The sequence below is a fragment of the Elephas maximus genome, chromosome 16 (assembly GCF_024166365.1).
Source record: "Elephas maximus indicus isolate mEleMax1 chromosome 16, mEleMax1 primary haplotype, whole genome shotgun sequence".
Classification (NCBI taxonomy): domain Eukaryota; kingdom Metazoa; phylum Chordata; class Mammalia; order Proboscidea; family Elephantidae; genus Elephas; species Elephas maximus.
The window spans coordinates 4,236,074-4,261,925 of record NC_064834.1 but is presented as its reverse complement, the minus strand read 5'-3'; the positions used below and the strand labels follow the sequence as shown (position 1 = coordinate 4,261,925).

The 25,852-nt window shown below is 50.6% G+C and overlaps 2 protein-coding genes across 13 annotated transcripts in view; one reads left to right on the top strand and one right to left on the bottom strand.

The window, feature by feature from the left end:
* Nucleotides 1-5,975, top strand: part of ALOX5 (arachidonate 5-lipoxygenase) — a 74,023-nt gene extending 68,048 nt beyond the window's left edge. For both annotated transcript variants that reach the window (XM_049855547.1, XM_049855546.1), the window contains 7 exons: nucleotides 755-958; nucleotides 1,576-1,662; nucleotides 3,187-3,365; nucleotides 3,675-3,796; nucleotides 4,152-4,252; nucleotides 4,684-4,854; nucleotides 5,341-5,975. In XM_049855547.1, the coding sequence (XP_049711504.1) occupies nucleotides 755-958; nucleotides 1,576-1,662; nucleotides 3,187-3,365; nucleotides 3,675-3,796; nucleotides 4,152-4,252; nucleotides 4,684-4,854; nucleotides 5,341-5,520 (1,044 nt within the window). In that variant the 3' untranslated portion in view covers nucleotides 5,521-5,975. The remainder of the gene's footprint in view (nucleotides 1-754; nucleotides 959-1,575; nucleotides 1,663-3,186; nucleotides 3,366-3,674; nucleotides 3,797-4,151; nucleotides 4,253-4,683; nucleotides 4,855-5,340) is intronic.
* Nucleotides 5,976-10,646: 4,671 nt separating this feature from the next.
* Nucleotides 10,647-25,852, bottom strand: part of MARCHF8 (membrane associated ring-CH-type finger 8) — a 177,633-nt gene continuing 162,427 nt past the window's right edge. For 9 of the 11 annotated variants that reach the window (XM_049855548.1, XM_049855555.1, XM_049855552.1 and 6 more), the window contains 5 exons: nucleotides 19,347-19,432; nucleotides 18,270-19,109; nucleotides 16,732-16,912; nucleotides 14,665-14,812; nucleotides 10,647-14,257 (listed from right to left, as the gene is read on the bottom strand). In XM_049855548.1, coding sequence (XP_049711505.1) covers nucleotides 13,953-14,257; nucleotides 14,665-14,812; nucleotides 16,732-16,912; nucleotides 18,270-19,109; nucleotides 19,347-19,432 — 1,560 coding nt within the window. In that variant the 3' untranslated portion in view covers nucleotides 10,647-13,952. The remainder of the gene's footprint in view (nucleotides 14,258-14,664; nucleotides 14,813-16,731; nucleotides 16,913-18,269; nucleotides 19,110-19,346; nucleotides 19,433-25,852) is intronic. The other 2 variants (XM_049855557.1, XM_049855558.1) reach the window with 2 other exon arrangements.

Below are 25,852 nucleotides of genomic sequence, written 5' to 3'. Positions count from 1 at the left end.
TTCCTTCTGAGGGCTTTGAGGGAGAATATATTTTATGCCTGTGTCCTAGCTTCTGGTGACAACCAGGGATCCTTGGCATTCCCCAAGGCTTGCATCACTCTAGACTCTGCTTCCATCTTCACGTGGCCATCTGCCCTCTGTGTGTGTCCCTCTGTCTGTTCTCCTTTTTTATACTCCAGTATGCCTCATGTTAACTGATAACATCTTCAAAGACTCATTTCCAAACAAGGTCATGTTCACGGGTACCAGGAATTAGGACTTGAACATATCTTTTGGGGGGACACAATTCAGACTATAACAGAGAGCATAACAGAAGCAGTCAGCAAAGTGGGAGGAAAATGAGGAGGGAGCAGGGGGAGGAAGGTAAGAGAGGAGAAGATTAGGGTATGGTAAGGAAAACAGGAGCTCCTTCTTGTTTTGGAATGCGGCAGATCACATGAACACACCTTAAGCACCTTTCTGATGCCTTCATGCTGACTTATTCCATCCCCATAATAATGAGTGGTTATTGTCCCCGTATCTACAGATGAAGCCGGAGCTCAGAAAGGCCCAGTGAGTTGTCCAGGGTCACACAGGCAGTGAGTGATGGAGCTGGGACCTGGGCCCTCTGCCCTCCTCCAACCTCCTTTCGTGATTGGAAAGTCACCATTGAATAAATTTAGATTCTTGTGGGATTTCCTGAGAGGCCAGGCTCTCCAGCAGCTATCGTGCAGACTGAAATATGGCAATGCATTTTCTCTCTCCAATGTATCAGCTCAACCAAGTCCCAGGAGATAAGAATCCCATTTTTCTCCCTTCGGATGCAAAATATGACTGGCTTCTGGCCAAAATCTGGGTGCGCTCCAGTGACTTCCACATCCACCAGACCATCACCCACCTTCTGCGCACACATCTGGTGTCTGAGGTTTTTGGCATCGCCATGTACCGCCAGCTGCCCACTGTGCACCCCATCTTCAAGGTACGGCAAGTACCATTTCATCTGATGGGGAGGGCATCCTGGTATGGGGAGGCAGGGGGAAGGAGGGAGCTGAGAAGGACCCCCAAGTGTTACCTCCCCTTCACCCGGGGCTACCTGAGGAAGACAGCAGCTCCCAGTGAAACAGATTTTGAAAAGGCACACAAGTTCAATGTGGCCGTTGGCTGGTCCCAGATGGTGGCTCCCACTAGCCCTGCCCTTCCCTCTTTCCAAATTCTACTGGCATTGGCTACTAGGATGACCACAGACTCTGGGCTAAAGATAACCTCTATGTGCCTCAGTTTCCACATATGTAAAACAGATGAGGTCCCTGATGAGGCAGTACACCTGCCACATAGAATTATTGTGAGGATAAAAATAACTAATAACTGTAGAGCATTTCAACAGCGCCTGGGACATACTGAAGCACTATCCATTGTGGACTATTATCACTGTTACTCCAGGCCTCCAGCAGCTAGTTACTCAGTCATGACAATCAGCATCATCAACCTGGAAATTTTCTCTACAGTGGACCAGGTGGGGTGGGTGCCGAGGGTCCCTGGGGGCCTCTGGTCAGGAGGCCCTGGCTGGATGCTCTCTGAGGGGCTTCTTCCCACCAGCTCCTGGTGCCCCATGTGCGATTCACCATCGCCATCAACACCAAAGCCCGTGAGCAGCTCATCTGTGAGTACGGCCTCTTTGACAAGGTAGGTGCCCCAGTCTTGGGCCCTGGAGAGCTCTGCCCGACTGGCACCCTCTCCTCCTCAGAATCTCAGTGGCCTCTATCCATGACCAGGACCAGGTCCCTAGTACCCACAATGGTGGAGACCCAGGAAGAGTGGAGGGGTGGCAGCTGTGTTCAGAATGCTGGCCCCCAGCTCTGTGGCCAGTCTCCTGAGCCTTTGACCCGGGCACTGGACCAACTCACCTCTCCCAATTGCACAGCATGCTTCTTGGCCACCACCCATTCTCCCACCCCTCCCTCTCCTCATGACCTGTTTCGCCCTTATGAATGGGACTCCTCCCCTCAGCCCCAGTGGTGTGCTTCTGTCCTGGACCTGTCCCTTACTCTGTGAACAGCCCCCACCCTCTGCCCTGCCAGGCCCTCCATGCTCCCACCACTCTCCTCACACATCAGGGTATCAGATCCCTACCCACCCCTCAGATTCTCTCAGTACCCCACCCTGCTTTGACTCCCCTATCACCTTACCAGGCCTGGACCCTCACATCAGCCCTCAACCCTGACTCTCCTCTTCCACCTCAATTAGTGGACCAGGCCACATAGTCATTATGGTTAAGCCATGTTTTTGATGCAGGTGACAAAACCCAATTCAAACCAGCTGAAGCTGGAAAAGAGATGTATTGTCTCATGTACTTGGGAATGACAGGAGTGGAAGGAGCCTCAGACCAGAATGAATCCAGGGTCTCAAGTACGTTCCCAAGGCACACGTGCTCTTTCTGTCTTTACATCCTGTTGGCCACATTCTTTCCAGCACCAGGCAGGCTACCCCATGGGGCTCGGGAGACGAGGACCTGGTCACAGATGTTCCCTTTAGTACCCACACAGAAAATACCAGGTAACAACTTTGACTGGTCCTGCTTGAGTCACATGGCCACCATGGACCAACCTCTGGTATCCCAGCACCCAAGTCATCCTCCGAGAATTCTGTGGACTGCCTACTCAGCTATCCTGTGTGTGTGTCTTAGTGGCTACAAGCAGGACCCAGATCCTGCTGTGTGTCCCCCCAGGCTGCCCCGAGCACACCAACTCAGGCTCTCAGCAGTGTTTATGGTTGGTGAGGCCTTCTCCTTTAGCCCAAAGAGTAGACCGCTGAGACTAGTGCACAGACTTGGGGCACCTTTGTGCCTGGGACCAGAACAGGCCTGAGGGCCTCACCCAGCCAGGCCCACCAGTGCTCTCCTTGAGAGGGGAGCTCATTCTCCCCTGCAGCTGCCCCCTCGTCTGTGCTCATCTGGCTGTGTCGACACCTTCCATCACTCTGGTCTAAAGATGCCTCTCTGTGGTGTCTTCCTCTGGCTGCTTCGGCATCTCAACCACACTGAGCCTTCACTGAGCTAAACGTTCCTCCTGCCCCACTTTGCAGGGCCTGCCCCCTGCATTCCTGGCCACCCCACTGCCCTGTATGGTTTCTCCAGCTTCTTGTGGGTGCAGGGGTGATCTGTGGGCTGGAAGGGGAGACAGCCCATGGGGCATTGTCCTTCCTTTCAAGGCCAACGCCACAGGGGGTGGCGGGCACGTCCAGATGGTACAGCGGGCCATGCAGGAGCTGACCTATGCCTCCTTGTGCTTCCCTGAGGCCATCAGGGCCAGGGGCATGGACAGCACAGAGGACATTCCCTACTACTTCTACCGCGATGACGGGCTGCTGGTGTGGGAAGCCATCAAGAAGTGAGTGTGCCAGGGGCAGGCGAGGGGTAGGAATGGGAGGGGGTGGTCCAAGAGCAAGAAGAGAGGTGGTCCCGGAGGAGAGGCTGCCATGGGCATGGAGGGGCAGGCAAGCCGGGTGCCTCAGTGACTCTGGCAGGGGCCTAGCTCTGTTATCAGGGCACACTGATGGGGGTGGGGGGGGTGGTCCTGAGTCTGGACATTAAGGAGTGATGGGTCCCAGACAGGGTCCTGCCCTGGCTCTCTGGGGCACAGCTCTGGAGACCCTGGCTGGATCACCCACTCCTGACTGGGCCCTAACTCTGGAGCCAGGTTCACGGCCGAGGTGATAGGTATCTACTATGAGAGTGACCAAGTGGTGGAGGAGGACCAGGAGCTGCAGGACTTCCTGAAGGACGTTTATGTGTATGGCATGCGGGACCAGAAGACCTCAGGTGAGAGCCACTCCCACGTACCCTCCGGCCTTCTTTTCTGCTCTTCACTGCACCTCTGACCTTCCCGTGGGCAACACTGACCTTTGGCATCGCCCTTGGTGCTTGGTGCTGGGGCCTGAGCCCCTGGGGGTCCTCTCCCCACCAGTATGCCTCATGAGGGCAGCCCTGAGAGAGGCCTCAGCTTTCTAGCTGGCTCAGGCCTCAGCCCTCACCCATCCGTGCCCGCCCCCGGAGTTTCTTGTCCACTCCTGAGCCCTCCTGCACGGTACCAGGGCCTGGGCACAGAGGGGTGTGGTACTCAGGCATCCCTCCCCTGGGAGGAGAGGCCCTCAGCTGGCCCTGGTCCCCGCCATAGGCTTCCCCAAGTCCATCAAGACCAGGGAGAAGCTGTCGGAGTACCTGACCGTGGTGATCTTCACCGCCTCAGCCCAGCACGCAGCAGTGAACTTCGGCCAGGTAAGGGAGGGGGAGGACCCTCTGAAAGGGCAGACCGCTCTGGGCCGGAAATCGCCAAGGTCACCTGTGCCGGCTCCTGAGGCTAGGCGGGGCCGGGGGCAGCCCTCCCCTCCCACCGGGCCTTACAGTCGTCCTGGGCAGATGGGGCTGAGAAAGCCGCAGGCTGACCCTGGGCAGCCTAAGGGGACGGAATTCGGGTGCCGGCACGGACTTGGTGGGCTAAGGCCAAGGGCAAGGCCGGGGCGTTCCGGAGCGCTGGAGAGGGGCGGGCAGGGCACGGGCGCCCCGGAAGAGGGGAGGGCAGGGCAGGGCACCGGAGGCCAGCTGCGCCTCCCAGCTGCCAGGCGCCGACGTGGCCGCAGAGGGCTGGGGTCTGGGCCATAGGGGCGCTCGCCGCCCGCGCCCACGAGTGTTCGCGGCTGTCCCCGCAGTACGACTGGTGCTCCTGGATCCCCAACGCGCCCCCAACCATGCGGGCCCCGCCGCCGATGGCCAAGGGCGTGGTCACCATCGAGCAGATTGTGCAGACGCTGCCGGACCGCGGCCGCTCCTGCTGGCATCTGGGTGCAGTGTGGGCATTGAGCCAGTTCCAGGAGAATGAGGTGAGGCCTGGGCTGCGGACCGTGCAGCCACGTGTTGCCACCCAGTTTAAGCTAATTCCCCAACCTCAGGTTTGTGACTCAGGGCCAGGAATCCTGACTTCCAAGGCTCTGGGAAGGCCCCGAGGAGCAGGCAGGGCAGCAGAGGTCCCTGCTCCACTCACCACCAGGGTGACACACAGGGCACACACGCACTCAGCTGTCCACTGAGCTTTCATGTGGTTTTCCCCTGGTGCCCGGAGGTAACCACCAAGTGTTTCCTGGTGTTCCCAGGTACAGATGGGGCCCACTGCAGACCTTATCGTCGAAAGCGGTTCCAGGGGCACGTGGTCCCCAGCATTCATGGTGGGGGGCAGTGGGTCAAGATGGGAAGGGGAAGAGTTGTTCTCTCTCTGGCCCCCAGAGCCATGGCCCCTGGAGGTGAGGACAAGGCCTGTGAGTCTGTGGCCTCATGACTGGTTAATCTGTCTGTCCCTGTCGGGGCCTCAGCTGTTCCTGGGCATGTATCCAGAGGAACATTTCATTGAGAAGCCCGTGAAGGAGGCCATGGCCCGATTCCGCAAGAACCTTGACACCATCGTCAGTGTGATCGCAGAGCGCAACAAGAAGAAGAAGCTGCCCTATTACTACTTGTCTCCAGACCGGATCCCCAACAGCGTGGCCATCTGAGTGGCCTCACTTTGGGAAGTCCTGCTTCTGGAGGCTGGCCATGGTACCCAGACTCAGGGCAGGCCTCCCGTGTAGCTCACCCCTCAGGCCCGCTGGATTCCTGGGAATTGCGCTAGGCCAATTCGCCTTAAACCAAAGGCTGCCCCAGGGGAGCCATGTTGTAGCAAACCTCCTGTGTGTTTCCCCATTTACTCCTATCTTTTGTCAATCTCAAACTTTGTTCAGTGCTTAGACACCCCAGGGAACCCCTCCTGCGCAGAGCAGGCCTGTGAGGCTTCCTGTCCTGTGCCCAGCTCAACACATCCACACCAGGTAGCAACAGCGCGTCAGGCTAGCTGACGTGTTTATTGGTATTACAGACATGATTTTTGTTTTCTGTTCTATCTATTTATGCTTAGTCCAATATTTTGCATATAGCAGGTGCCCAAATAAATTCCTGTTGGATAAATTAAGAATTGGCTGTCATAAAAATAAAGTTAATTTAAAACATGTCTCCTTGTACATACAGTGTTTGTCATCCCAAAGAGCTCACACATACAACCCTCCACAAAAAAAAAAAAAAAAAAAAAAAAAAACACCATAATCATTATGATTCCACCTGGACAGAATCCCCACCCCCCCCCCCCACCTCCTCTGGTGATGGAGGAAGACCTTCAATCATAGCTTTCCAGCCAGCCGCAGCCCTGCCAGGCTCCCCTCCTGCTCCCCCTCTCCTGCTACGTGTAACTGCTTGCCCCGAGGCAGAGACCCAGACCTTGAGAATTCTGTGGACGCCCTTTGCTCCTTGGTTACACAGGCTGGGCCTTTATTTGACTTCGAGTATCTGGCCGTGACCATGGAGCTTGGGGAACCCCTGCTTAGGGATGCCACTAGCAGGACCACCAACTCAGGACTTCTAAAGGAACAGTCGTCAATCCCCCAGCCACCCTTGAAGAGGCTGGCAGGTGAGGCCCATTCTACAGATGAGGAAACTGAAGCTCAGAAGACACAGAACCCACGGGAGGCAGCACAGCCTGTGGAAAACTGAGCCCAGCCCAGAGGGTGGCACTGCTTGGGGTAAGGCCAATCTCCCTGTCCCGGAACGCCACGTCCTCCCTTCTGCCTCCATCTTAAATGGTGCCTTGAGCCCAGAGATCCCACCATGTCCTTACTGCCTGGGCCTCCCCAAGGCTGAATGCAGAGGGGATGGGAAGTTGGTGGCATTCCCTCGTCGACATGCCAGGAACTGGTTGAGACCTGGAGGGTGGTGTGGGAGGAGAGCCCTGATTGAGTCAGGGGCTGAGTTTTACTCCCCGCCCTTAAACGACTCAGAGTGTGACTCTAAGTAACTCCCCTTCCTGGGCCTCAGTTTCCTCGGCTGTAAGAGGTCAGACTAGCCTAGCTGTCCTTGACAGTGGGTGACAGATGGGGATGCCACAACTATTTGGCCTTGTAACTGCAGCAGGGAAGTGGCCATGGACGGGCGTGGATGTGCTCCAACACAAGTGTTCACAGAGAAGATGTGCTGCCAAGAGCAGTAACCTGTCAGCCCCTGGGGGTGTGTCACGTGGCAGGCCAGCTGACACGTGCAGCACTTCGTGGCCAGGGCCAAGGGGCAGAAAGGCCTGTGGACAGCGTTGCTCCAAACCTGCCTGTGGCAAGACCCCACTTGGTGCCTCCTCAGACAAACTCAAAACTCACCGGGTCCCCAAGGTACTGAGGCTCCTGTCAACCCAGCACCCCCCTACACTCTCAAAGAGTCCTCTCTCCAGCCCCACCCCCTCCAACCAATTAGCTGAGTTCTGGGACACGTCACACTCTAGAAGCCCCGAGGGCTCTACTTGGTGCTGGAGGCCTCCTGCTCTTCAGTGCAGGGGTGGCCTGAGGATTCTCTACTGTGGCCATGGCTCCACAGATGTCAGGCAGGAAGACACCTGGCAACGTATACTCGAGCTTAGCTCCTGTATCCCAGCAGCCCACTGCTGTAACTTCTGGAAGGATTCTCCCGCTCACCCCATGTACAGTTTAACCAGGCAATCCTTGCCTCCCTCTTCACCCCACGTGACCATGGCTCTGGGGCATGCTCAGAGGTAGAGCCCTGCCCTCAGCACACAGCCCTGCGTGGAGCATACAGATGTGAGGACCAGGGCACTGCCCTACTCAGGGGGGCTGTTAGCAGCCAGGAGACATCGCAGGCAAATTGTCACCCTTACGGGGAAGGCCAGCTAAGCAGTCAACTGCCTGACAGTCACGCTGCCCGGTACACACTGGCCTGTAGTCTGGCTCCTTGGGGCTGGGGAGCACAGAATAATTAATTTCATGAAGAATTTATAAAAAAAAATATATATATATATAAGGATCAGCACAAAGTTGGTTCCCTTGAGGCAGAGGTTGAAGATGTCCCAAGTGTCCAACTTTCCCAAGCTGCTGTCCACTCCATCATCTCTAACATCAACTACTGCTTCTCCTCTCAGTACTTGCCCTCCCATCTTTGTGCTCAGTAATTCGTTGCAATGTCTCATAGAACTCGTGAACTGTATCTCAAGGAAATGGCTCATGTGGTTGTGGAGGCTGGCAAGTCCCAAATGCATGTGTCAGGCATCAGGCTGAAGGCTCCTCCCAACCCACATGGCTGCAGCGGCCGGTGAACCCAAACAGGCACGTCAGACAACAGGCTGCTGGCTCACAAGGTTGTGAAAGCTGGCCAATCAGGTCAAACAATAGACTACTGGCTCCAGGGGATGGGGGAGCTGGGGAATCCCAGAATCGCAGGTCAGACTGGCTGCGGGCTCAAGCTCCAAGAACTGGAGGTCAGATGACCATGAACCAGATGTGGGATCCAGAGCGAGAGCGAGCGAATTTCCCCAAAGCATTCAGACACATTCGATGCATACCACACGCTCAAGGAAACTCCTCCTACTTCAGAAGGCAGTAACGTGAGTCACACCCTCTACTAAGGGTAGTGACTGGGCAAGGGTGATGACTTGAGTCACGCCCTCTAGTAAGGGTGGTGACTGGGTAAGGGTGAGGACTTGAGTCAAGCCCTCTAGTAAGGGTAGTGACTGGGGTAAGGGTGATGACTTGAGTCACGCCCTCTGCTAAGGCTGGTGACTGGGCAAGGGTGATGACGAGTCACGCCCTCTAGTAAGGGTGGTGACTGGGTAAGGGTGAGGACTTAAGTCAAGCCCTCTAGTAAGGGTAGTGACTGGGGTAAGGGTGATGACTTGAGTCAAGCCCTCTGCTAAGGCTGGTGACTGGGCAAGGGTGATGACTTGAGTCACGCCCTCTAGTAAGGGTGGTGACTGGGTAAGGGTGAGGACTTAAGTCAAGCCCTCTATCTAGTAAGGGTAGTGACTGGGGTAAGGGTGATGACTTGAGTCACGCCCTCTGCTAAGGCTGGTGACTGGGCAAGGGTGATGACGAGTCACGCCCTCTAGTAAGGGTGGTGACTGGGTAAGGGTGAGGACTTGAGTCAAGCCCTCTAGTAAGGGTAGTGACTGGGGTAAGGGTGATGACTTGAGTCAAGCCCTCTGCTAAGGCTGGTGACTGGGCAAGGGTGATGACGAGTCACGCCCTCTAGTAAGGGTGGTGACTGGGTAAGGGTGAGGACTTGAGTCAAGCCCTCTAGTAAGGGTAGTGACTGGGGTAAGGGTGATGACTTGAGTCAAGCCCTCTGCTAAGGCTGGTGACTGGGCAAGGGTGATGACTTGAGTCACGCCCTCTAGTAAGGGTGGTGACTGGGTAAGGGTGAGGACTTGAGTCAAGCCCTCTAGTAAGGGTAGGGACTGGGGTAAGGGTGATGACTTGAGTCAAGCCCTCTGCTAAGGCTGGTGACTGGGCAAGGGTGATGACTTGAGTCACGCCCTCTAGTAAGGGTGGTGACTGGGTAAGGGTGAGGACTTGAGTCAAGCCCTCTAGTAAGGGTAGTGACTGGGCAAGGGTGATGACTTGAGTCACACCCTCTAGTAAGGGTGGTGACTGGGTAAGGGAGAGGACTTGAGTCAAGCCCTCTAGTAAGGGTGGTGTCTGGGTAAGGGTGAGGACTTGAGTCAAGCCCTCTAGTAAGGGTAGTGACTGGGCAAGGGCGATGACTTGAGTCAAGCCCTCTAGTAAGGGTAGTGACTGGGTAAGGGCGATGACTTGAGTCAAGCCCTCTAGTAAGGGTAGTGACTGGGTAAGGGTGATGACTTGAGTCAAGCCCTCTAGTAAGGGTAGTGACTGGGCAAGGGCAATGACTTGAGTCAAGCCCTCTAGTAAGGGTAGTGACTGGGTAAGGGTGATGACTTGAGTCAAGCCCTCTAGTAAGGGTAGTGACTGGGTAAGGGCGATGACTTGAGTCACACCCTCTAGTAAGAGTAGTGTCTGGGTAAGGGTGATGACTTGAGTCACACCCTAGTAATGTGGATACTCAAGATACATCCCTACTGCCTCATTAACACAACTACAGGCACAGAAGCTAGGATTCACATCACAAAATGGAGGACAATTACATCACATCACAAAAAATAGAGGACAACCGTACAATGCTGGGAATCATGGCCTAGCCAAGTTGCCATGCCACCCCAACCATCACAGGTTCCATACACCTTATTTGCACAGTCCCACCCATTCACTGTGTGAGTCACAAAGACTATGGCTAAAGGGTCATACTAAGTAATTCACTTCACCACTGAGCACAAGGCTGGCCCAGGTGGTTGAAGCAAACACACCTGTGTGGACCACCTGTTTTCACTCCCACGGCCAGCACACCTTCCAGGCCTCTGACTACCCCGCGTGGGGCTAGCCTGGGGCAGGCAGGGGTAAGCAGACACCTGCAGAGGTTGCATTGTTTGGTTTCCAGATGTGAAGCCAGAGAACCTTTGGGGGGGGTGGTCAAAGCCACTGGAGTGCCCACCACCATGCCCAGTGCCTCTGCAGGAAAACAGTCCCATGCAAAACTCCTTTTTAAAGAAACGCTTTATTGCTGCAATTAGACACCCCCAAGTACAGCACAAACAACCCACCTGTACAAAGAATTATTCAAGTGGTAATACTGAGAAACAGTGAACATACACAAAAGGATACAAAACTAGACACTTAGATAACTAGAAACTTTCTAAGAAAAATTACAAATGTGAAGTGCCTTTTAGAAACTACACCACACAAGCCAGTGTAAATTTGGTTTTTATTAACAATCAACTTTCTATAAACATTGCATCTAAACAGGTGATCAGCTGCACAGCTTCAACAAAGACTTCCAAAATGAAGATACGTTCTTTTCATTTCCCTAGGTTTCAGTCTTTCCTTGGGCTAGAGGCAGAAGCTGCATATCTCAAATTAAATTCAAAGGAAAAGTATTTCAAATGTGTATTTGCATCCACATCATGGTGGTTCCTTCTCTCCTTGAACCAGGCCTTGAGGCACTTCTCAGACCACTCGTCAGCGGCCCTGTCCCAGCCCCTACAGCCTACCCACAAGGTAGCAGAGGCAGCTCCCACACTTGCAAGGATCACATGAGGCTCTTGAACTGCCTCAGCTGCCTGGGCCTGTCCATCTCTGGTGAGGTAGGTGCACTGGCAGGTTTGGAAACTAGACCTATATGACTGAGACGAGTGGGCTGGAGCAAAAAAGGAAGAGGCACTCAAGGCCTGCAGTAGGAAAAGGTCTTTTACAGGGTTCCCAAGAATTTCTAGCTATAAACTTAAGCACATAAATCCAATTACTACTCCAAACAAAATCAGAAGCACTCTGGTTCCACATGACTTATCGGGGAGCAAAGGCCAAATCAGAAAGAGGCAGCTTCCCTCTGCCCCCACTGGGCCCACAAGCACCAACCTTCCTGGCCCTGTGACCTGCACACTGATCCCAGGTTTGAGATGGTTCAGCCAGGTGCCATCTGGAATGTGCATGGGGTACAAAGAGTCCTCCCACTAGGCCCAGGTGCAAAAAGGGAGGGTGGGGGGGGCGGGGAGTAGAGAGACCAGAAGACCCAGAAGGTCTGCCGCTACCACCAGGGGGTAGCACCGAACAGCGTGCCAGGGCCTGGTGAGGTCACTCTGGTGGGTAAAACCAGAGCTGGGACTAAGGGTGGAACTGACGGATCAGAGCTCAACTACAGCCTGCTAAAAAGGAGAATGGGAGAAGCTGCTGTGTGTCTTCAAGCAGAGGAAACAAGGATGGACCTGAGAGGCCCTGCACAGGCAGGGGCTTGGCGGAGTGGGGTCAGAGGTGAGGAGATGGTGTTCAGCATTCCTGAAAAGAAGTGAGAGGGCTGTGCCTAACAATGTCTGGGTGTGGGTGACATACCACGATCACGCATCTAAAGGCACCTGGGCCATAAGGTGGGTGACAGCCACATGGGGCAGGTGGCCCAGGAGGTATCCCTACCTCAGCACACCACCCTCTGTACAGAGGCCTCCATGCTTTCCACAGGGCAGGGGGCAGATGAGGGCCACACTTAAAAATCACTCTAGATCTTCGCCTGACTGCTCACCTGCTGCTGGAGCAAGACAGGGACAATGTGCAGAAGCAGGACCGTGCCTGGGCAGTTCCTAAAGGGCACGGGCAGGATGGACCTGTATTCCACTTGCCTGAGTGGATAGCCTGCAACTGCCTGGCATCACCCGGCTGAGAAGGGGCACAGGTAACTGCAGTGTGGGGCACAGTGAACACAGGCTTGGGCTGGATGTGACCTGGGGGACAGAGAGAGGGCAGGGTGACCTATTTCCAGAGGTCAGGCTGTGGCTGGACAGTACCCGCCTGGCCACAGGGAGGCCACCACCACAGACTGTGCAGAGCCGGGGTCCCACTCAGGCAGACACCTGGGTGGGCGGACAGTGGTGCCAGACTGCCATAATGAGCCATCACTGGGAGCTGAGAGATCCTTTGGCCTCCTCGTAGCCTTCAAAGCCACTCACAAATCTGGAAAGCAAATGAGCCATCTTGTTCCGTTAACAAGACACGTGGGAACCGGAAGCCCAGCAAGGCCACAGGCGGGCCCCAGGCATCCTGCCCGCTAACGGCCTGTTCACGATTCAGTGCCACCCTGGAGCTACCGCTTACTCGCCTGTGCTGTAAACCTGAGTTCTTAAAAGCAGGATTTTAAGCAAACTTTAAGGGACAAAGGCCATTTGATGGTAGTGATTTGTGTTTGCAATCCCTGACGACAAAACCGACCAATAGGCGGCGGGGTCCCTCACAGAAAGGATCCTCTCTGCTCAGCCTGGTTAAGGCAGGGAAGGGGTGGGGACAGCCAGGGAGTGGCCAGGGGCCAGGGCAGCTAGCTGGCTCACCCCAAGGGCCAGCCCATCCACTTCCCTGCACTGGGCAGTGACCTCACAGCACCTGCCAGGCACGCCTGCAGAAGCTGGCCAAGGCGGGCAGGCACACAGGAGCTCCAGTGGTACACACACCCAGATCAGGATGGGCACGCCTGCTCATTAGTGTGAATGTAGCATACACTGGTGAGATGTCTCTCTAAAGGAATAAATTTAAAATACTCAATTTTGTTCTAATTATTCACTTCCTTTCCTTCCATTTAGATCTCAAAAATCCTTTTTCAGTGCTGGCAAAAAAGGACCCAACGGGGCAAGCCTGTAAGACAAAGGCTCTAGAAACCTGGTTCAAAACCATAGGAATTATGCTCCAACAGCCATGTGACATCCATGCTTTCCCATGGAGCCTGGCAGGAAGAAATCTCAGGCTCATCTGTTGATTATCATCACGTATGTTTTCTGGGCACAGAGGGGATGTCACGTATGTTAGAATTCATAAGGCAGAAAGGGTCTTTCAGGTTACAATGCAAAAGATATAGTGAGGTGTAACAAAGCGAACATTTCTAAATGAGACATTCTTTTAAGTTTCAATCCCACTGAACACGTATTACAAAATAAAGGCTTTCTTTTGTAAAGTGCTGTTTGCTCAGTGACTCACTCGCCCCTCCATGTAGAGCACCTGGTCCCCTGTCTGCTTCTGAGAAATGGCAGTAGCGGCATCTGCAGATGCAAGCAGGACACGGTCTGGGTTCCGGGGCCTGTCTCCATGCCACCCCTGGGCTCTTCTTAGTGAGTACGGAAATCCTCTCATTCTAGGCAGACATTCCTAAAAGCCTCAGCTCACCAGAAGAGGCTGCTCCTCAGGGCCTGGGTGCCACCCCTCTCCTGCTCTTCCCTCAGCCTCGGCCTCCCCTTCTCTCATCTGCCCAAGAACATGACCGGGAACTCGGCCAGCCCCACCTCACGCATCGTGGGGTCTTCCACCTTCCCTGCCCATGGAGCACATGGCAGAAGTGGACGGCCACTGGGAGCACTTTCCAGAAGGTTCATTAAGGAGGATTTAGAAAAAGAGAAGCCATTAAAAACATTCACCTGCCCATTCTATGCTAGTAAAGGACATAAGAAAAGGTCCACGACTGGCAGTAAACAATCTCCCTCAGCTCTCTCTTGGTGACGTCCAGGACAGGCAACCCTCCACAGTCAGACTTGAGCGGCAGCTGCTCCAGCGTCCTCAGGCTCTGTGCAACAAGAAGAGTTTGTGTCGGAATGACAGGCTCCATCTCCATCTTTATTTTCAAAGTTGGGCTCTGTTAGTGCAGATTTTTCAAAAATATTCTTTTTACTTGTTTCTGGACAGTTCTGAACATAGATTACTCTGTTATACGCCTTGAGTCTCTTCCATAATTGTACATATACTTTGCACTGAACATACATAAAAAGAAGTCCTCCAGTAAAGCCAATAGCTACAACCACCAATTTAGTCCAAAAGGGCCACTCGAGGATTCCTGGAAAAGAAAAAACCCGGTCAGCCTATCAGCAGATCTTGTTTAAGATCTGAAGTAAATTAAGATAAACCTTCTAAACTTCCCATAACCAATGGATTCTTAACTCGTTAAATCTTGCTTTGGCAAAGGCGGGGTGGAAGAAGGTGTCCGCTCCCCTTACACTCTTCCAGGAGGTAGTTCTGGAGACTCTGATGCTCTAGGAGTTGATCTGACTGGGTTTCAGAAACTACCACCACAGCAAGAGAAATATCCAAAGAGGACACTTGGTGCCTCCTAATAACGTCCCCTCCAGAAACCCAGACATTTAAGGTCTGACCTGCAAAGCCGTCTTGAATAAAACTTCAACCTACAATCCCAGAACATGAGCCCAGACTCTGGGGCTGAGCTCACGTCTACCCAGACCGTACCTGTCGCCTGCCCCTGCCTGATCTCCTCGGCAGTACGGTCAATGAGCACGTATAAGGACCAGACCACACAGGTGATGGCGACGACGTGAAAGGTGACCGAGCAGGTGATCTTCCTGCGCTCACTGCTGGTCATCTGCAGCTTCTCCCACTGGGAAGACAACAGAGCACAGCGTGAGGCTTGGGCTCCCTGCAGACGTGGGGCTGAGACGTGGCGAGAGCGCTGCAGATGGTAAGACTGCCTTCCTTCCCTCCACCCCCTCTTCCAAACTACATGAATTGCCCCCCAACACCCAAAGTCATTCTCTTTAAACCACTTGGCTTCAACCAGGTGCCAAGCACTGGTATTCTGCTGGCAGCCAACTTTCTATGCAATGAAAAGAAGCTGGGATTGAGATGAGCCATGAACTATCACCAGCAATCCCCCGTCTGCTTATTCTTGCAATGAGAAACTGAAAGGCCTGATAAACAATTCCATGGTGTCAGTCCTGATGAAAATAAATGGTTGGCCCCAGACCCAGGTGCCAGGCTGTCAGTCACCACGACGTGCTGACCGGCATGGTGAGGGGAAGAGCAGGGTGATGAAGCCACAGCACACTAGCAGATGGGTCACACTACATGGTCAAAGTGAACGGCTGAAGGAGCTCACTCTTTGGTCCTCTGCTACTTTGGCAGCAACAGCTTGGAATCGATGCTAAGAGTTCCTGGTACAAGCAGCCTCTGCCAGTCTCATCTCCTCTAGGAGCTCATTAACTTACTCCAAATAGCCCGATTTTCTTTTTCATTTACTGGTTTCCAAATCAGAAGAAACACATAAAGGTAGAGAGAAAGAACAAATGTAAACACTCTGCATTTCCTTTGCCAAGCCTAGTCACAGCCTCCTTCCAGACAGTTCTCTGCAGGGTAAACTGAAAATAGAGCCTCGTGGATTATCTATACTGGTCAGAGGGTCACGGAACTCACTTGAGAGATTAGCATAGAGTAGGAACTCAATAAACTATAAGGCTTTTATTGGGCAAAACATTTTTTAAGTAGTTTGTGCCTGCCTTCTCAGCAACCAGAGCGCTTTCTGCTATGATTTTACATTTGCCTTCCTACCTAAAATGCAGAGTCCACGCCTCAGTGTCCCCTGCTCCCTGACCTCCCGCTGTTTTCCTAAGACAATCCCCGAAATGCTCACTCACATCTGCTTCGTGTGTGCTTTTCTCCACAGACAACCTGACCTCTCTGAAGTCCTGTCATTTTGGCTCTAATTCACACTGTCCTTCAAGAACTGCTTCAAAACCCAAGCGTTCTATGATGCTGTACCACTAGGGCTCTAGCACGCTGGGGCCGTTTCCTCCTCTGAACGTCCGACGTTCCACTGCCACACCACTTAGCACTGGCACTGCCCTGTACTGCTGCCTGGTTCTGTGGTTCACCTTGCAATTTACATATTAAGCTTTTGAGACAGGAACATGTTTTCTCTTCTTCCAAACAGAACCTCACACGCTAGGTGCACAGAGAAAGTTGCTGAGGAGACAATATTTAGACAGCATGTGAGTGCCACTGACAAAGCTGCTCTCAGATGGGAGCCATGCACACAGGGCCTGACAACAGCTGGGTTTCACATCACACCTGTGGTTTCTTTGTTCCCAATCCCAGCCTCCCATCCAACAAATACCCATCACAGGTATATAAAGATCAGCTTCCCACATTCTTCACTCTGCCAAGGGCTGGGGATCTCCAGTGTATGGTCTTAAATGGAGAGGGACCATATGATGAACAGTTCATACATACAAAGTTAAACGCTGACTAAAATGCCACAAAACAGTCTGGGGTCAAGGGCCAAAAGGCTGACAGACAAACCAGAAGTCTTGGCATGAAGGAAAAAGAAAACACCACGACTGAATGGCTGGATGGGGTTTCTTCCTGAGGGGGACTTGGAACTTAGCACAGAGCAACTACCTTGACAACACTGAGTGTACACACCAGTCCCTACTTCCAAAATAAACGAGTATTAGGACTTCACTGGGTCCCAGACGCTAACTGTTCCAGGGCCCTTCAGTCAGGGAGGGTCTTCTCACGTACTTTCCGCAAAGGCTTCAGCTTGGTCTCCATGACGAACTCGTACTTGCACAGCTCGCAGCACCGCGTATCGGAGCTCTTGATCCACTGCTGCAGACAGGCCTGGTGCACGAAGTGCAGGCTCCCAGTGCAGTGGCATGGGGTGATCAGGGGGCTCTCATCGTCGCCCTCACAGTGGCAGATCCTACGTCAGGGGAAAACCAGTCATTACCAGGAGAACACCACCAAGGGAAGATGACCGTTCAGTGGAAAGTCAGCCTCCCCAGAGAAGTTTTCAGAAGCACACCATGTAAGTGACTACAAGCACAAAAACACACAAACACAAACGAGAACAAATGCCAGCAACTAAGCATTTCTAGCTTACCGCACCAGCATGGGAAGTCTGGATGGCATTTGGCAATGGAGAGGAAAAAACGGTGTAAGAAATGACAGAGCAGTCATTTTTGGTAAGACTTAACTTTGTTGAAAGACGAATTTAAGGCAACATGGAAGTATTTTCCAGAATGCAAGATGTTGAAACAATTAGAGGGAAAATTTCTATGTAAAACAAAACGAGCATTCTACTTTTCAATAATGCCGCAGTGGCTTAAAAAGATGATGAAGCTGGATTTCCAGCTGTAATTCCTGACCTCATCTTCACACACAGCACAACTAACACCTCTGCTCTTTCCTGGGAGGAGAAAGAGAAACCACAGCATCTCCCCTGGACCTAAACAACTCCCATTACACGCTGCTGCAGGTTCATCTTTTTTCCACAGCAGAGAGTGGAAATTCACTGAGAAGCATTATTTCCAAGGATGCCTGCAGCAGGGTATCACAACTAACCTCAGGACCGTTAACAGGCTTCTGAGAAACGGGACGGGTATTTCCTGGCAGCTGAAAAACAGGAAAGGACACTAGTCCTGAAAGGAGCAGCCAGCTCTCCAGCGGCTTGTCTCTGAGAAGGGTTTCTGATACAATCCTGAGAAGGGGTGACTGAGGAAAGGTCAGAATGGGAAAGGCATAAGAGTGGTGACAGAAAGTGGATTCTGAAAGATTTTGGAGGCTGGAAAAGGATGCTGCACAAGAGAAGATAAAGATGGCCAGTGAAGCTAAGACCTGGGTGGGGGGGGCTGCGTTCATGCCCAGAAAACAGGGAGGAGCTGTGCCACCACAGGGGGACAAAATGTAAAACGAGGCTAGGAGGGATGGCAGAATGAGACACTTCAAGTCTGGACAATCAAGCTGAAAAGCTGCAGCTGCTAGTTTCTTTCTCTCCCTTTCTTTATGCAAAGCCCATCTATTTTTAGTGGAGGTGAGTCAGCTTGGCCTTTAATATGTGTAGCTTCTTCCTCTTTTATCATCAGTGAGACTATTCTGGAACCCATGTCATAAGAACTGCCTTTTCAAGTTATAGCAAAACTCCCTTCTCCCGGAGAAAACTAATAACCCACAATTGCCTACTGCTCCGTTTTCCTGAAACTTCACATATTAAAGGAAGTTGAGACTAGGGTGGTGCGGGAAGTAGAGATGGCTGCAACGGTGGTTCTTGGCACACCAACCTGCAGGCGTCCCCTGATGTGGACACAGGAGATATGGGGGAGCGCCGTTCTGAGAGGGGAGAAGGGCAGTCCAGGTCGCTGTCCTTTTCCACTGAGCAGAGGGGTGCCCGCAGGCCCCTGCTCTTCAGCTCTGTGGACGCGCTGTCCTCAAAGACGTCATCATCTCCATTGTCGTCGGAGCAGAAGCCTGTGCTCCCGACCAGCCCGCTGGAGGACGTGGCCGTGTGCAGGCGGGCGGCATAGCGCTCCAGCTCAGGGAGCCTGTGCAGGCTGTTAGCACTTGGGCCGAGCGGGAAGAAACAGCGCAGCAGTCGCCTGCTCCGGGACAGGGCCTCTCCATCTGCTTTCTGTTCCAAAAGTGGGACACGGAGGCTCCCCTTGCTGGCTTCCACCTCTGAAGCAGTTGAACGATTGGCAGAAAGAGATGAAACACAAGAACACTTGGAATGGCCAAGAGGTTTCTGACTCAGTATTCTCTTTTCTTTATGATGGAACCCGTTAATTCTGAGACAGGGCTCTTGAGCGAGTGGCAGCTTTCCTTCAGAACAAGCTCTTTCCACATAGTCACAACTTCCCACGGTGTCCTGGGCATTCTCACCCATATCGTTTAGGGATTTTGAGAACTTCAGTGTTCTTCTGGCTTTGGGATTCTTGGCAGGCCTTAAGGCCTGGACCCACTCTGAACCACAGGAGTTTCTCTTGAATGCCTGTGATGTGTCCTTACAGATAACTGTCACAGTGAGCCCCGGTGTCAGAGAACTCTGGCATGGAGGAGCTTTCAAGACAACAGCAGATTGCACGGGACTGTGGTGACAACACTCAGAACGCACTGCACCGGAACTGCATGCAGAACAGTGAGACAAAGCACAGGGAGTGAGAACCATTTTAAAGGGAACAGACATCCAAGGGAAGAAACGAGACTAGCTGGTAACTTGGTAAGCAAACAACACATACGACCGGGGCTAACGGTTCAGACCAAAGGCATGTTGATCAAGCACATGGAAAATCGGAGAGCCCCCAGATGCTTGTGCTTTTTTCCGGATGCGCAGTCACAACGGCCCCTGAGGTGGAAGTTACCTGCAGATATCCTGATTCGATGATGTGGCAGAGGTGCGGGAGAAGGCAGACACTGGAACCGACGCCGTCGACGGGGGACTCCCAGCCTGCAACAACAGTTTCAGTTAGTGTTGGGATGGAGTCCAGAATGTCTGCTATATCCTAACGCTTACAAGTAACATGCATCTGCTGAATATTCGGTCCCCGCAAGTCCAGGCAAAACAAATCAACCACCACTCTTTTCTTCTTATGCAGAGGCAAGTACAGCTAAAGAACCTGGGCCGAGGAATCTCTGCAACAGTGGAACACCCAGTAACTAGGTTCATTTCCTACAGCATCTACAATTATCAGTTTGTAGCTAAGTCAGAAAGCAGGTACTGTGCTTCCCCAGCACACTCGTACCTAGTTCCCAAGACAATGCTGACCAGGCTAGCAGGACCCAAGAGCTTCTCTCCCACCTCACCTCATGGCCTTGCTACCTGTCAGAGCTCTCTGCAGGGGGCAGACCAAATGACCACAGGAACACCAAGCCATGGATCAAGCAGGGGCCTAGGAGGGGACTAGTAACAGGCACTCCCAAGATGTCTAGACTTGGGATTCTGGATGAAAAAGAAAATTCAAGAAAATTTAGAGAGGAGGCGGGACCAAGACAGCGGAAGAGACAGACACATCTGCCAAGTCCTCTTACAACAAAGACCCGAAAAAACAAGTGAAACGAGTATACTGACGACAAGCTAGGAGCCTTGAACATCAAAGGCAAAGTTAGAAAACGAACTGAGTGGCAGGGGGAAGAAGAGACAGCTCAGAAGTGGAGACAAATTACTGGAATTGCCGGGAGCCCTCAGGCATCATTCCTGGGAGCAGCTGTGGCTGGCTGGTACTAGTGTTTGGCTGCAATTTCCTCAGGAAGAAGCAACCAGCCACACGGCCTACTCACACCTCCAGAACCAGAGAAGAATGGTGCTCTCGGCAAAAGCTAAGTACTTGTGAATACTTTCCAAGCCCCCGGCTCCCAAGCCAGCTTCAGCGGCTGTTGATTTCCCTGGGTCTGAGATAGGCCATCCTCCTGGCCTTGGAGAAGGAATAAATCTGCAGCTGGGACACAAGATAATTTGCCAGCTCCACTAACCTGGAGAGCTCAGGACAGAAGCGGCTTCTGTCCAGGCATAAACAGTCCATGGACTTTGAGTACCTTTCCCCACTGCATGGACCTGAGTGGGCCTATTTCAGGAGAACAGGCCCTTGTTCACGGACTACAACTGTTACAGCTGTGCAGTGGAGAGGCAGGTGTTCGATGTTTGACGCCGCTTTGCCTATTAAACAAGGTCCTCACCTATCCACATCAAGGGACTAAGGACTGGTGGCTCCACTCAGGTTGCCAGCCACCCGCAACAGGGGTCCAAGGATAACTGGTACCTCCCAGTCCCTACAACCAAAAACTTTGGGTGCCCATGGTCCATCTGAAGAACCCACCCATCTGTGCGTTCTAGGGAAGAGGGACAAGCTTTCCTCAGAGACATCTGGGGGACAATTCACAGCCCCCTGCCTTGTTCAGAGTATGACCCCCTGCTGCAACCAGATACCAGTACCTAACACCAATCACCCCCGTCCCTCTAAGACTGCAGGACACAGCCTGTACCACACACTTGATGACCAGCTACCTGGGTGGACACCAGAGCTGAATCCATACAAGAAAAGTCAATGGACTCCTAGACTGATATACCTGATAACAGCTCTAGCCATCTGGTAACAGGACGTCAGAGCTTCAAAGGTGAAAATAATCAAGCTAGCTCACTCAAGCAACGCATGTGGGCATAAAAAAACAAAATGAAACAAGAAGCTAGAATACATTAAGAAAACACAAAATTAACTATTAATACAATAACTTATAGATGGCTTGGAGACAACAGTGAATATCAAATCACATAAAGAAACAGACCATGATCACTTCAACAAGCTCTCAAAATAAAGAATCAAGGGATCTTCTAGGTGAAAGTGCCTTCCTGGAATTACCGGATGCAGAATACAAAAGATTAATATACAGAACCCTTCAAGACATCAGGAAAGAAACCAGATAATATGCAGAACAAGCCAAGGAAAACACAGATAAAGGAGTTGAAGAAATTAAAAAGGTTATTCAGGAACATAATGAAAAATTTAATAAGCTGGAAAAATCCATAGACAGCAATCAGAAATTTGGAAGATTAAAAATACAATTACAGAACTAGATAACTCAATAGAAAGTCAGAGGAGCAGAATTGAGCAAGTGGAAGGCAGAACTGTGAACCTGAAGATAAAGCACTTGGCATCAATATAATTGAAGAAAAATCAGATAAAAGAATTAAAAAAAATGAAGAAACCTTAAGAATCCTGTGGGACTCTTATCAAGAGAAATAACCTACAAGTGATTGGAGTACCAGAATGGGGAGGAATAAAAGAAAATACAGAGAGAACTGTTCAAGATATGTTGACAGAAAACTTCCTGATCTCATGAAAGATGAGAAGATATTTATCCAAGATGCTCCACTGAACTCTACATAAGGTAGATTTGAAAAGAAAGTCACCAAGACACATTATAATCAAACCTGCCAAAACCAAAGACAAGAGAGAATTTTGAGAGCAGCTAGGGATAAACAAAAAGTCACCTACAAAGGAGAGTCAATAAGGATAAGCTCGGATTACTCGGCAGAAACCATGCAGGCAAGAAGGCAATGGGATGACTTATATAAAGCACTGAAGGAAAAAACTGCCAGCCAAGAATGTTATATCCAGCAAAACTGTCTCTCAAATATGAAGCTGAAATAAGGACATTTCCAGATAAACAGAAGTTTAGGGAATTCGTAAAAACAAAACCAAAACTACAAGAAATACTAAAGGGAGTTCTTTGGTTAGAAAATCAATAATATCAGATATCAACCCAAGGCTAGAACACTGGATAAAGCAATCAGATGTCAACCCAGACAGGGAAATCACAGAAATAAATCAAGACAAAACTTACAACAGGGAAACAGCGATGTTCTTATGTAAAAGATGACAACGTTGAAACAATAAAGAGGGACTAAGAAACGCAGTCATACATCTTTCATATGAAGAGGAAGACAAGGCAATATAAAGAAATAAAAGTTAGATATAAATTTAGAAAAATAGGGATAAATATTAAGGTAACCTCAAAGGAGACAAATTATCCTACACATTAGAATAAAATACAAGAAAAAAATAAGAGACTCAGCAGAAACAAAATCAACAACAATAAGAGGAAAAGACAATATATAAACTACTCAGCACAAAAAATTAAGTGGGAAAAAGAAACTGTCTACAACACAAAAAAAGACATCAAAATGATGGCACTAAATCCATAAAAAAAAAAATACCTATCCATAATTTCACTGGCATAGCTGGATATTCATCTGCAAAAAAAATGAAACAAGACCCGTACCTCACACCATGCACAAAAACGAACTCAAAATGGATCAAAGACCTAAATATAAAATCTAAAACAATAAAGATCATGGAAGAAAAAAACAGGGACAACGTTAGGAGCCCTAATACACGGCATAAATGGTATACAAAACATTACTACCAATGCAGAAAAGAAACTAGATAACTGGGAGCTCCTAAAAACCAAACATCTACACTCATCTAAAGACTGCACCAAAAGAGTAAAAAAATTACCTACGGACTGGGAAAAAGATTTTAGCTATGACATTTCTGATCAGTGCCTGATCTCTAAAATCTACATGATACTGCAAAAACTCAACTACAAAAAGACAAATAACCCAACGCAAAAATGGGCAAAAGATATGAACAGGCACTTCACTAAAGAAGACATTCAGGTAGCTAACAGATACATGAGGAAATGATCATGATCGTTAGCCATTAGGGAAATACAAATCAAAACTATACTGAGATTCCATTTCACTCCAACAAGGCTGGCATTAATCCAAAAAACACAAAATAATAAATGTTGGAGAGGTTGTGGAGAGACTGGAACACTTATACACTGCTGATGGGAATGTCAAATGGTACAACCACTTTGGAAATTGATTTGGTGCTTCCTTAAAAACCACCATATGATCCAGCACTCCCACTCCTTGGAATAAATCCTAGAGAAATAATAGCCTTTACACGAACAGATACATATATGCACACCCATGTTCATTGCTGCACTATTTACAAGAGCAAAAAGATGGAAGCAACCAAGGTGCCCATCAATGGATGAATGGATAAATTATGGTACAGTCTGTCACACAATGAAATACTACGTATCGATAAAGAACAGTGATGAATCTGTGAAACATTTCATAACATGGAGGAATCTGGAAGACATTTTGCTGAGTGAAATTAGTCAGCTGCAAAAGGACAAATATAAGACCACTGTTATAAGAACTCAAGAAATAGTTTAAACAGAGAAGAAAATAGTCTTTGATGGTTACAAGAGCGGGGAGGGAGGGAAGGAGAGAGAGGGGTATCCACTAATTAGATAGTAGATAAGAACTATTTTAGGTGAAGGGAAAGAACACACGGTACAGGAGAGGTCAGCACAACTGAACTAAACCAAAAGCAAAGCAGTTTCCTGAATCAACTGAATGCTTCGAAGGCCAGTATAGCAGGGCCGGGGCTTGGGGACCATGATTTCGGGGGATATCTAAGTCAATTGGCATAATAAAATCTATTAAGAACACATTATGCATCCCACTTTGGAGAGTGGCATCTGGGGTCTTAAACGCTAGCAAGCAGCCATCTAAGATGCATCAATTGGTCTCAACCCACCTGGACCAAAGGAGAATGAAGAATACCAAAGACACAAGGTAATTATGAGCCCAAGAGACAGAAAGTACCACATAAACCGGAGACTACATAGGCCTGGGAACAGAAAAACTAGGTGGTGCCCGGCTACAACCGATGACTGCCCTGACAGGGAACACAACAGAGAACCCTTGAGGGAGCAGGAAAGCAGTGGGATGCAGACCCCAAATTCTCATAAAAAGACCAGACTTAATGGTCTGACTGAGATTAGTAGCACTCCAGTGGTCATCGTCCCTAGACTTTCTAGTTAGCCCAAGACAGGAACTATTCCCAAAGCCAACTCTTCAGAGAGGGATTGGACTGGACAATGGGATAGAAAATGATACTGGTGAAGAATGAACTTCTTGGATCAAGTAGACACATGAGGCTATGTTGGCATCTCCTGTCTGGAGGGGAGATGAGAGGGCAAAGGGGTCAGAAGCAGGCCGAGTGGACACGAAAAGAGAATGGAGGGAAGGAGTGTGCTGTCTCATTAGGGGGAGAGCAATCAGGAGTATATAGGAAGGTGTACATAATTTTTCGTATGAGAGAGTGACTTGATTTGTAAGTTTTCACTTAAAGCACAATAAAAAGAAAAAAAATTAAGAAAATTTAGAGAATCGAGTGATTAGCAAGAGCACTTAAATTTGAAAAAACACATAGCAAGAGTTCCTGAGATAGGGAGGGGCCTCTGAGGAGTCATGAACAAGTTAAATCAGATAAAAGCTCAAGGAGCGTGAGGAAGTTACTTCAGTGGAACGGGAACCAGGGACTGGTTCTGCTGACTTCTGCCAGCAGAGCCTAGAGCTTCGGATGCCAAACAGCTGCCAGAGGGTCCCCCAGCCTCCCACTGCAGCTTCTGCGAGGCCCTGGCTAGGCCTCATCACAACTGATTCCTGAGTTTCCAGGCCCTCACAGACCCAGGAGTACACACATGAAATGCCACCTTCCCTCTTTCAAAGATTTAGCCGGGGGAAGGTGGGGAGGCTCTGTGGGCTCCCTCTGGATAACAGACTCAGGGCACTGTTTTAAGGTGGCTGTTATCCAGAAGGGGTCCACAGAGCCTCCCACCTTCCCCAAGCTCCTTCAAATGGCCTCGGGTTGGCTCCAGGAGGCAGGTGGAGCCCCACCTGGTCCACAATTCCCCTGGCGAAGGCCCACCCACTCTTGCTAAGTCTCCCCACCGGGGTACACACATCCTCACCCTCCTGCCTGAAATTGCTCAGCCACAACGGCCAACTTGGTAAGAGCCAGGATCAGCAGTTCGCCTGGAGTGTCCACAGACCGTGCTGTTCCTGCTCCCCAGCAGAGACTAAATATTTTAAATCCAACTCTACCTGAAGAAACCTCACCCAAGAAGTCACTTCTCATTGAGCTACCTACTAAAATAAAATAGCATCATTCAATTATCCCATCTTTTAAGTCACTGAAGAATCTATATATTTATTTTCTAACTGAATATGCATATGAACTTTGGGTATATTTTCTTTAAATATCACAAGATCAGAGTTCTTGTGAACACAGAGTTGAAAGCCATCTTCCTCTGTGTCTCCCAGCAGCCCCCACCCTAAATGCATCACTGGTTCCTCTGTCCCCAAATCTGGCACAGGCTCTGCTTTTTGGACCCCTGAAGATGAGCTCATAGGCCCTTTGGTATCAGAAGCTGACTGAGGATAACCACAATTTAAAAACAACAAAACAGCTGCTGTGGGGTCCACTTGAACTCATGGCAACCCTATACG